We start from the raw sequence: 12,185 nt of genomic DNA, 5'->3' as shown, positions 1-12,185 counted from the left end.
GTTCACGAATGTTTGAATACGGGCCTGCCCACACAGATATACTAAAGCAAGGAAACAGTGAAGGAAGAAAGGGAAACAATAAAACCACATGGACAGCAGGTGATCAAAATGGTGGAGCCCCAAAACTTTTAATCTCTAACTCAATGTCCTCTCAAATGGCAAACCAGGACAGCCATCTCCTGAAAACTTCAGCTTGAAGCACAGATTGGAGACCAGCCAAAGACAACTAAGGGGGTTGGGAGGGTGGTCTAATGGTTAAGGTGTTTGCCTTACAAACACAAGGTGCAGGGTTTGAGTCCCACAAGGGATAATTAGCTAGGCTTAAAATGGTTTGCAAGGGCAGTTAGCCTAGTACTAATCTATGAACCTAACCTAATCTAAGGGTGTCTGGCAAGTGCAGAAGAGGAAGTTAGCAGGTGATTCTCGGCCCGGTGCCTATAGTGCTGATGGCGCCTTTTCCTCCTAGAAGAGACAGGAAGCAAAAGCCAAGGCAGAAGACCCTACGCCATGAAAGGGGCCTATCTCTAACCACAGGTGGCATCAAACACTGAATACAACTGCTGTTTCAAAGACCACTCTCTATTAATGGCAGCATCTAACATGAAACAGACCAGATTGAAACAAGGGCTGGGAACCTCAAGCACTCCATTCTGTGTAAGTATGAAGTAAAACCTGCATCTCTGGCCAAAGCAGACACCAAACACAAGAAACACAAGGCTATACAAGACTCAGCCTAAGCAAGAGTACACAACAGGGTCACTCAAAAGTCCCTTCTGAACTTAGATTCAAGCAGGGTCTCAAGTGCTCCTAGTTACCAAACCCATGAGAAGAAACTGGAAACTAGAAAGATCAGGCATATAAATGACAGTCACAAGCACCACTGGGGCAGAAGACAGCACTTTACACCATCTTTCCCAAATATGAGCTAATCTGCCAGCCAAGGTAAAGAAAACGGACTGTGGCATCTGGGACTTCTGAAGCAACTGCTCACACATCATCAAAGTCAGTCTTAATGTGTTTAGACAATATGCAAAATGACCATACTTAGCGATGGAATGATAATGCTGTCAGCCTTTCAAGACAATATTCTCAAAGTCTAGAAAGAAGGGTGGGATGACTGGAGGGGGCAGAAGACTCTGCACTTCAAGAAAACCCAGGGGATTAAGCAAAACCTGATGCAATACAGTGGCTCCCCTAAAGATGAGGCAATCAAAAGAGAAGCCTGAAGACTCCAGAAATTCAAGGACTTAATCTGTCTCAACAATGAGGACCTTTTTACCACCACACTCTTCAAAATAACCATCGGGAAAGGAAGATCTGCATCTTCTGACAGCTTCAAAAGCAGTATTGTTCAAGAGGATACATCAGCACACAGTTTGAAATGTTGGGCGTTGGGCAGGTAGAGGTGCATGTGAGGAGAAAAGGCCTGCTCTGGGTAGAACATTTTTTTAAACGTCCATACAGACAGATCAAACTGTTTTAATTTAAATTTTGCTACTGGCTTTGTACTTGATAAGTTGCACATGGCAAACATGATGGCTCCTCCAAAAGGGTGGCCTTACAACTGACCTGGGTAATTACAGACTTATCAGCCTTATAAGCCTCATCTGCATAGCCATGGAACATATTACAACTGACCTCAAACTGGTATCCAGAAATTTAAGACTTGAACTCCAACAGTTTTGTTTTGTGAAAGTAGATTCTATTTAGTCTTGATACATTTCCTGGAAAGGGCTACAAAGACTGTAGATTGTGGGCATGAACTGCACGTAGCATAGCTTGACCTGGCAAAGGCCTTTGACACTTTTCAACATGCTGGCATCACACAAAAGCTAAATGCTTTAAAATCGACACATACTTTAAGATGGCTAAGGAACTGTCTGAAAAAGAAAAGAGAGAGTGAACATTGCAGCAGCCTCGTCAGAAAGAATGAATGTGACCAGAGTAGTCTCTCAGGACTCTCTGCTGGGACATCACTGTAGCATGAACATCTTGGATATCTAAATAAACAGCCAAAATCTCTGGCTAAAAAGTCAGCAGATAATTGAAAACTGGGGGTTCATTGTTAAGTCACCCTATGACACACAAACCCTCCAGAATGAACTTGCCCTAGTAAACTCTTGGTGTATGAAAAATGGGTGCAAATTAAATGCTTAGACGTGCAGTATAATCAGTTTTGACAGACAACTCTCTCTCTCTCATCACACTCTATAGATAACACTCCTCTACAAAATGAAAATGTAGTTAAGGACCTAGGTTCTTGGGTTGATAGCTCCTTCTCTTTTGAACATCAAGTAAGAAATCCTTTTATTTAAGCCAGCAAATTACCAAAGGAATATTGTTAAGGTCTAAAGAGGTAATTATTTCCTTATACTCAGCATTGATCAAGCTAGTTATCCAGTACAATGCCTTCTTTGGGATGTATCTCACTAAACATCTCAAACAATTAGAAAGACCACAAAGGTTCCTAACTAAGCCCTCGGCTACCACAAGAGACTGGAAGCTTTATCCCTTTATTCAGTGTTTTATAAACTTTTGACAGGACATCTCTATCTCACTTACAGTGCCATTACAGACTGATTGTCCAGGACCTACTGCTTCTCTGCAAGTCCAACATCTCCATAAATACTAGAACCCCAGGGACTTAAATCTTCATCAACAGATACATAAAACATGATGGAGGGGAGAGGTTCATACCCAGCATGTCTCAAACCTCTGGAATAAACTCCCCCTCTTTGTTAAGCAGCGAGACTTCTTTTCATTTTTTTAAACACCTTTATTGAATTATCACTTGTGACATAGGTAAATGTACATTTAAATAAAAGTAATCAAACTCTATTAACATGTTCAAGTTTACAAACATTAAACTTGACATATACTGCTACAATTCCCATTTTCCCCATGTAGTTTGCTCCTACCTTTTTCTAAATATCTCAATTCCAGTTGTTTTATCTTTGTTACTACTATATTCACTACTTCTAGTATAGCTGGTTTAGATTTTGATTTCCATTTTCTAGTAATTGATTTTTTTGGCAGCCAACATTAATTAGTCACAGTAAAGCCTTTCCATGTCTAGGCAACTCCAATTCTGTATCATAGTTCAGAAAAATCAACTCCCTCATCACACCAATCTGCCAACCCAGCATCTCCGACAATGCATCCTACATGGAATTCTTAAAGTCCTCCAACTCACCACACTTCCAGAAAATATGTTCCAAATTACCTCTTTCTTTCCCAACATACCTCCAACATTTGCTGTCTACCTGAGGAAAAATTCTCTGGAGTCTACTTGGGGTATAATAATATCTATGTAAGCATTTCTAAGCAAAAATCCTAAATCTTCTAGACTTTGACTCTTATCATCCTTTCAACATAAACTAGATAACTGGAGAGGTATTCACAAATTTACTCTAGGACTGACTGGCATGGTCCTCTTGGAGAAAGGTGATGCCTGAAGGAGGGTACTGGCAAGGCGAGAATGGTTAAGAGACTGCGTGACCTTAAAATATCTAGTCTAATGCTCTCCAAGAGTTAAACAAATTTATGATCTCCAGTGTTTGGAATGTGGACACTGCCGCAGACTGAACAACCCTGCGGGGCCTTGAGTGGGGAGTCACAAAAGATGAAGCCTGGTCTCAAGTATTACTAATCTGCAATAAACAAAAAACATGGAGCCCTAACAGTAGACAGGACAGATCCAGGGCTGAACCAATTAATAAACAAAAGGCAGCACATAACCCAGGATGCACCTCATGGCCCCAAACCCTCTGCTGAAATAGTATACTTCTGTAAGAACTAATCCTGGTTAATCATGTGAGGAAAAAAACAAGATGCAGAACCTCTAACATTATCCATCTGATGTTGACAAGGACCCTCCCCCACCAATCATATGAGATTCCTTCTTCTCATCCACAGGATATAAGAAAGTTTTGGCAAACACTCAAGAAATTTATCAAAAGCACAGGCAATCAAAAGAAAGAGCTTTTAATAAAGACAGCAAGAACTGAGATCTAGAAAGTTGTGCAAGCAGAAAAAAATAACTGACATACATGAAAGAGGAATTTGCACATACGGTCAAATATGTGTGATGTCATGCTGTATCAAGATGGACAAGCATCCATAGGTTAGTACTAGGCTATCAGCCCTAGGGCCTATACAAGCCTAGCCATAACAATTCCCTGGATATTTCTTCCCACAATATTTACTTCCCTGGACCCCTGTCTAGAAACTTGAGGAAGAAATGATGCTGACAACTGAGTTGTGGACAAGAAAAACCCAACCTTAAGACACATTCAGGATGGTCCTTCTGTGTCAGATAAGAAAAATACTCTCCTTATCTGTAGTACCCTGCTATCCAAAAATTCACGCTTTCCTAGTGGCTACAGAGGATGAACAGCATAACATTGGCAGCAGGCAGGGATCCAAAGGCATAAGACATCAGCAAATGATTGGAAGAAGTAAGAAATATGTACACTGGATTACCACCATTCACTTTGAAGATTGTAAACTGTTCAGTTAGTATACTGGAAGACAATATGTATAGTGAAATTACATATAAACAACTCTCCAGTGATCTCTGTCTGACAACACTACACAAAACTCCACCATGACCATGCAAATCTTATTAACCATCATGTTCAATAATCTATCAAAGGAAAATGCAGTCCAAAAACACCACTCCTGAATGCACACTTCAGGGGGGAAAAGTAACCAAATAACATTCATCTCTCACTCACCTGTTCTTTTATACCGTCTCCTATAAACATGTACTTCATGTGATACAAGAAATCACAGATAGGATCCACGTAGAGCAAATGATTGTTGTACTGGTCTGCATTCTGTAGCATTTCATAAAATGCTATTCCTACCTGCATTGGGGAGAAAGACGACAAGACTTAAATATGCCATAAACGTTGTAAATACATATGTTGCCTTTGTAATGTGAGCTAGTCCCTATACATAACAAGTACAGAACTCACTATATTGACTGCTCTATGACATTTTTTGCAGTAAGTAACTTGCAAGTTCATCTTCTGCTGATCTTAGTTTAACATTATTTTGTCTGCTGTTCCTGCCTACAAAAGTTCATGTAAATCCTGCTGGCTCCCACCCTGGCACTGTGGATTAGAACAATGCACCTTGTTTTTGTATAACTCAGACTTATGCCCTTGAACTAAAGAAACACAATCTGCATGACAGGAAAGAACTAATGCACAAAATCCATACGCAGCTGTAGAGAGGCAAGTTTATCCAAACCCAAGTGTACAGACAGAGGGAATAAGCTTCCACTACAGAAGGCCTTCTTACAGATCAATTTATACTATATGATGTCCTTCAATATCAGCTGCAGTATTCTACAGCTGCAGTATTCTACAAAGAAGGGATCTCCTGTCCAGTGCAGCCCGACTCTCAGCCAGTATGCAAAAGCTAAAAGATCTTGTATGTTCCATACATCACATTTATGCTCCCTGCACTGAATGCAGGGCATAAAAGGGACTTACAGACGCAACTACCCAGAACTTCTTTGCTGCCAGTAAGAATGCCTTTTTTGCCAGTTAATCTGAACACCTTGCTGTTGTACCGAATATTTATTTTACTACCTACAGTTCATGTCATCCAAGAAGGGAAAATGTCAGTGTGGGAGGCAGATTCCCCATAAGGATTGTCACAAATAGTGTCTTTTTTGTTTGGTTGCTTCCCATGACCATACCTCTTGTAGGATCTGTAAGGCGTTGGTGTCCAAGACACTCAGAAGCTGCTTGTCTTCCCTGGCCATTTATCTTGAAAACCAACAGTTTAAACAGTTAGCCCAGGACACCATGGCAGAATCCTTACACCCCAAGATACTCCCACTAGGTAAGACGATGTCCAAGAATTCTCGGCTGGATTCTGTAGCTGTCCAAGCTCCACCAGACATCCCTCTAGAAGCAGGTAATAGCTCTGTAGGTTGTTCAGCATCTAGGTCAGATTCCTCTGCCACTACCCCATCAGAGGCCGGCATAGATCCGTCTTTCACACGTCGTCTTCAGGCTTTGCAGGCATCTGCTCTGGATGTCGAGGGGGAACCACAGTTGATTATCTCGGAGTGTCCTAGAGGGATTCCTCTTATACTGGTCAGAGAGGAAGTTCCAAGTTCTCTCTATCGAATCTCGCCAAAGGTCAGAACCTCCAGTATTTACTAGGGCTGATGTTCTTTCTAAGAAAAGACAAAAACTGAAGCATGTTTCAGTCCAGTCTAAGGATCCTCAAAGGGAATGGCAAGAGTTTACTTAGGTCTTGTTTTCTGCCTTAATGGCCCTAAAGCCTCCTCAAGGGGTTTCGGTACCTGCTCCTCCTTGCACCTCTACCCTTCCTAAATGGCTTGGGGAACCAGATTCCTTGGATAAGAATTCAGTGTCTAGTGAGGGGTCTTTGCCCTATTCTTCACAGATGCCTTCCCCTTTGGCTTATGGTTCCAAAGAAGAGGAGTCTGTTATCCCTGAATCTCCTTTCAAGGAATTGTCCCTTGGGAACAACAATTGACTGGATGATGGAATTCTTTAAGTGAGATTTTTCTCAAGTGTCTCTTACTCAGAGAAGATATTATAAGTTGCTTCAGGTGGATAACCATCAACAGTTCCTCCTGTGTTGGCTGCCTTGTCAGACACTTTCACTGCTGCTTCCAAGTCTCCTGATTCTCAGCCTCCTACTCCTAAGAAACTGATTGGTTCTATAAGGGTCCTGTGGATTCATTTTTTCATTTAAATGTCCTTCTGCTGATCCTGCTGTAGTGTCAGTCTCTTGTGACAAACCTTCTAAACTTTTGCCTTCTTCTAAACTTTTGCCTTTTGATAAAGATAGTCGGGCAATGGAGAGGATTGATAAGAAAATTTACACTGCTTCTCCTCTGGCCTTTAGGGCTATTAATTACCAGAACCACATGGCCAGGTATGCTCTGGCCTTGATTGCTCAGGCTTGTAAGGTTATCTCTGACCTTCCTGATTCTGAAGGCAAATCCTCTGTCTTATCTTTTTTTGGTTCTGCTTCTCAAGTGTCTCGCTACACTAATAAGTGTAACTATGATGCTGCTGATGACTCCTCTAGGGCTGCAGCTTTTGGGTCCATCATGAGGTGTTATTCTTGGCTTTGTCTCCAGTCTTCACCTGAGAACATTAAGGCCAACTAGTTGGATTCTCCTTTGGATAATAAACATCTTTTTGGAACTGCTGCTGCTGACAACGCTTAAATCTGTTCAAGAGAAAAGCAAAGTCTTGCAGGACTTTAAACATATTTTTGTCTCTCCTATTTCTAAGTTCCAGAGGAATTATCCTTCTAGATCTGCTTTTGTTTGCAGGCAACCCTACCAGGCCTCTAAGGAGAAGAAGGGTGGAAGATGGGCCCCTCTGCTAAGGCTTCTCAGATTTCTGTGGCACAGAAGCCTCCTTTATCTGTCAAGCCTGCTTCTCTTTGTCAATTTACCCTTCCTCCCTTCTTTCAGACCAGGTTCCTTTGTTCCTTTGGCTCTTCCTCTGTTTTCCAAATTGGTGACTCATCACTTCAGAGTCTCGGTTTCTTTCTATCAGCTGTCAGGATTACTTCATGACATGGAAATCCCTCTCTCCTTTTTCAGGGGTTCCTCAACCTCCTCTAGAGCAACTTCTTCATTTTCTGGAAATTCTAGGGTCCCTGGTGAACGAAAGGAACCATTCAACCTGCCCCCCTTTCCAAGTGGGAAGGGCTTTTTTTTCCAGGATAGTCCTGGGTCCTCAAAAGGAGGGCACTTGGAAACCTATTTTGGATCTCTCATGGCTCAACATCTTTCTCAAGGTCCCTTCTTTTTGGATGCTTACTCTTCAAACTCAGTTTCCTCTTTTATCACCCCAACCTTTTCTGGTGTCCTTGGATCTGAAAGATGCTTACCTACAAATCCCCATTCACCCTATTTTCAGGAAGTGTTTACATTTCTCTGTATCTTCCGCTCATTTTCAGTTCTCTGTTTTGCACTTTGGCCCAAGGGTATTCACAAAATGCCTAGCTCCTGTGATTGCCTTCTGCAGGCTCCAAGGCATTCAGATTTTTCCTCATCTAGACATCTTTTGCTTGAGGTGCCTTCTCCCAGTCAATTGTTACAGGATCTGCAGTTCACCATCTATCTTCTTCAAAGTCTGGGGTATACTATCAACTTCCAAAATTCTGTCCTGACTCCCTCTCAGGATCATGTGCATCTGGGATGCAGGATTCAGATGATGCAATGTTGGCCTCTCTTCCACCTCCAAACGTATTGTCACTGACTGCCTTCTTTCAGTCTCTTCTTCCTCTAACTGCCATGCCAACCAGGGAGTTTCTTTGAGCCCTGAGATTCAGTGCCTCTTCTATTCCAGTGCGCCCTCTTGCCAGACTGCATATGCAGAAGCTTCAATGGTACTTTAAGTAATTTTGGCTACAGCATTGTCACCCACTGGATTTCAGTGTGCCTCTCCTTCCCTGTCTCAGGAAGGAATTTGAGTGGTGGATTCAACCGTTCGCTCTCAACCCAGGCTGGCCCTTTCAACCTCCAGTCCCTTCTAAAGAGCTGTTCAATGCCTCAGAGATGTGGTGGAGGGCTTCTTTTGGATACCTGAAAGTTCAGGGTCTTTGGCCTCCCCATCAGAAGTCAAGACCATTTCAACATCAAAGAGATGAGAGCTCTGATTCTGGCCCTTCAGGCTTTTCACCCCATGTTCTCTCCAGGACCCTTGAAGGTGTACACAAACACTATAGTGATGTGGTATGTCAACAAGCAGGGGGACACAAAATTCTATCTCCTCTAAAGGATGGCTCTTCAGGCTAGGGAAGTGCCCCTTAATTATCAGTCAACTCTTCAGGCAGTATAGATTCCTTTAGAGCAAAATCTAGTGACAGAGTCTCTGAACAAGTCCAGAACACAGGCGTACGAATGGATGCTTCACAGAGACGTGTTTCTGGACGTTATCCATCACTGGGGTATTCCTCAGGTAGATCTTTTTGCCTCCCCCTCTGAAGAGGCAGCTTACTGTTTTCTGTTCCAAACTGCCATGCCATCTTTCATAGAAGACAGACACCCTTTCCTTTCCTTGGAAGGGGATGAAGGGGATGTTTTGTTATGCCTTCCCTGCTCTTCCTCTGCTTCCAAGATTCCTGCAGAAGATTCATCTGGAGTCCCTAAAAATCTTGCTAGTGACTCTCTTTTGGCCGAGCCAGCACTGGTTTCACCCCTCTTAAGGCATCTGGCCAGGGGTAATCATCAGAAGTTACCTCACCTGTTGGATCTCCTTACACAGGACAAGGAGTCTCGCATCTATCCCCACTTATCCACTATGTGACTGGCACTGTGAGTGATAGAGTTTTAATCCCTTTCAGGCACCTCTTTTCTGAGAATGTGCTCAGGGTTTGAAGGAGGCAAGGAAACCCTCAGCTAGAAAATCTTAGATGTCCAAATGGAAAAGATTTTCAGTCTGGTGACATGCTCGTAACCAGGACCCTTTTTCAGTGGGGTTCCCTCTGATCCTCTCTCTTATTTGAGTGAGTTGCACCAGTCTGGTTTGGCCTATTCTTCTGTGAAGGCCCATTTGTCAGCCATTTGTGCTTGTCTGCCCTTGAATTCTCCTTTGATGTCTTGCTTTGAGGTCAAACAACTTCTTAAAGGCATCCTGCATATTAGGCCTCTAAGAAAACCTATTCTCCTAGGGACCTTAATTTTGTTTCGGAAAAACTGACTCAGGCTCATTTTGAGCCTGCAGATTCTGCTTCTTTGCAACATTGTACCTGGAAGACTGTTTTGTTGTTGGCTCTTACTTCTGGTTGGAGGGTTTATTAGCTTCAGGCCCTTATGGCCATCCCTCCTTTTTTGTTTTTATTTTTTCAAAGGGACAGGGTGTTCCTTTGTACTAATCCTTTTTTTACTCCCACGGCAGTAAACTTGTTGTCCTCGAATAAGTTGGTACAACTCCCTTCCTTTTCCCCTCCTACTTAGTCTGCTAGTGAGAGGGACCATCATACCTTGGATTTGCACAGACAGCTCAGGTATTATTTGGATAAAACTAGGACCAAGTCTGATCAGTTTGTTTTATTTGTGTTTTTGTTTCCTTTCATCCCAGGTGTTTCGGTTTGACTGTTTCTAAGCAAACCATCTCCTCCTGGGTATCTAAGGCCAATTCCTTCTGTAATTCTTTTCATGGCAAACCTCTGTCTACTTCTGTTAGAGCTCATTCCACTAGGGCTGTTGCCTCTTCTGGTGCATTCTTCAAGGAGTTGGACACCAATTCCATCCTTGAAGCTGCTATTTGGTCTTTTGTCCATATATTTACTATGCATTATAAGTTGGACATGGTTTCTGGGGCCAGAGCAAGTTTTGCTGAAACAATTTTATGTTGGTTTGTTGAGGGGTTGTCTCAGCCTTCCATGTCCCATTCTGTTTCTGGAGCTTTTTCCTCTGCCTTCTATGAAGTACACTGCAACAGTGATACAGAAGGACATAAGTCCAGCTGTGTAAAATCTTTCCATGACAGCAGATGTCCTCCTCTTCACTGCTGCAGTATTCGCTCCCTCTCTCCAACCCCCTTTTGTTTGTTCTGCATTTTTTCCTTCTGGATGTGCATGGATCCCTTTGTCCTATGGAGACTGTTCTCTTCTTGGGCAATTCAGATGTGGGTAGTTGTGTCTGTGCACCCCTTTTCTACCCTACTTTCTGTGCGGAGGAACATAAATGTGATTTACAACACATATAAGATCTTTTAGGCTTTTGCATACTGGCCGAATGTCGAGCTGCCCTGAGCAGGAGACCCCTACTATGTACAATACTGCAATAGTGAAGCGAAGGATATCTACATGGTTAAGATTTTACACAACTGTACTTTATTTGTCATATCTGACTTTGAAAGACTTCTGTAATGTGTAACTCATAAATAATCTCAAGAACTGAAAATTATACCTCAACAAATTAAGGGCGCTGTGTTATAGATATTACATGCACCTCAAATATTATGTTACCTGTACAGCTGCTTCATTTCTGGTTGTCATTTACTCCCTTTGTCATTGTTACTGTACGCCACTTGCACAACATTGTGAAAGTACTCAAACTCTGTTGTATTACTGTCAATTTGACTTTTGTTATACTACTATTTTACTCTGCTGTCATTGATTTAATTATGTTTTGTTTACTGTTCTTGACTACGTGGCTCAGATCATGGCTGAAGAGTCTCCACGGACCAGTTAACTAACCTGTTGAACAAATGTTAGATACAGTAAAACAGAAGAAGGCCTAAAATAAATGGTTGAGAAGTCAAAAGTATTTAATTATCAATATGACAAAAAAGCCTCAATTTCTGGCATTGCAGTCCAAGCAATATTGTACCCAACAGTATCGCAGTCCACACAATACTGTTGGGTACAGTATACAGTTTCACTCCTACCTAAACAATACACAGCAGGCTGTCTTATGGCAGAGCAAGCTGTCATCCCAACTTCCTCTAACCCTAGGTGTCCCACAAGGGTCCATACTAGGTCCCCTTCTTTTCTCTATCTTTATCAATGATCTGCACACCACCATCCCAGGAGCCGCCTACATCCAATATGCAGATGACTCAATGCTAATATGCTCCGCCTCCTCTCCTACACAACTTCTAACCCTCACCCAGACCACTTTCAGCACGGTAGAAACATGGCTAGCTAATCGCCACCTAAATCCTAACAAAACCAAGCTACTACTTTTCTCCCCTAACCGTAGAATTTCTCCTCCTTCCTTCAACATCAAATCTAGCAATGACACCATTATCTCCCCTGATGACCATACAAAGCTTCTAGGCGTAATAATAGACAACAACCTTAAATTTGATAAACATGTCAATCACACTATTAAGTCCGTCAATAAAAAACTTGGCTCCCTGTACAGAGCCAAACCTTTTCTCATCCCCCTAGCTAGGGTAGCTATTGCAAGATCACACCGCCTCTCTACTCACCAACCTATCCAAAACCGATCTCAACAAATTATCAAGATGTTACAATCATATAGCCACATTCGCTACAGGCATGGCTTTTTGGACCTACCATTGTCAGAACCTCAAAGCACTGGGATGGCTAGAGTATCCTACCCTTCTACAGTTCAACCAGCTTACAGTAGCGCATAAAATACTCCATCAACCTGATAACACTTCTCTGCCCTCAAAAATACTCTCACCCCTCGTAGTGCT

The 12,185-nt window shown here is 42.3% G+C and overlaps 1 protein-coding gene across 1 annotated transcript in view; it reads right to left on the bottom strand.

Annotated features, from left to right (window-relative positions):
• Nucleotides 1-12,185, bottom strand: part of MED23 (mediator complex subunit 23) — a 1,483,999-nt gene that overhangs the window by 59,705 nt on the left and 1,412,109 nt on the right. The window contains exon 21 of the mRNA XM_044067991.1: nucleotides 4,737-4,868. Within this exon, the coding sequence (XP_043923926.1) occupies nucleotides 4,737-4,868 (132 nt within the window). The remainder of the gene's footprint in view (nucleotides 1-4,736; nucleotides 4,869-12,185) is intronic.

Source organism: Protopterus annectens, chromosome 1.part0 (genome assembly GCF_019279795.1).
Source record: "Protopterus annectens isolate FY-2018-M chromosome 1.part0, PAN1.0, whole genome shotgun sequence".
Lineage (NCBI taxonomy): Eukaryota > Metazoa > Chordata > Ceratodontiformes > Protopteridae > Protopterus > Protopterus annectens.
This window is presented reverse-complemented; position numbering and strand designations above follow the sequence as displayed.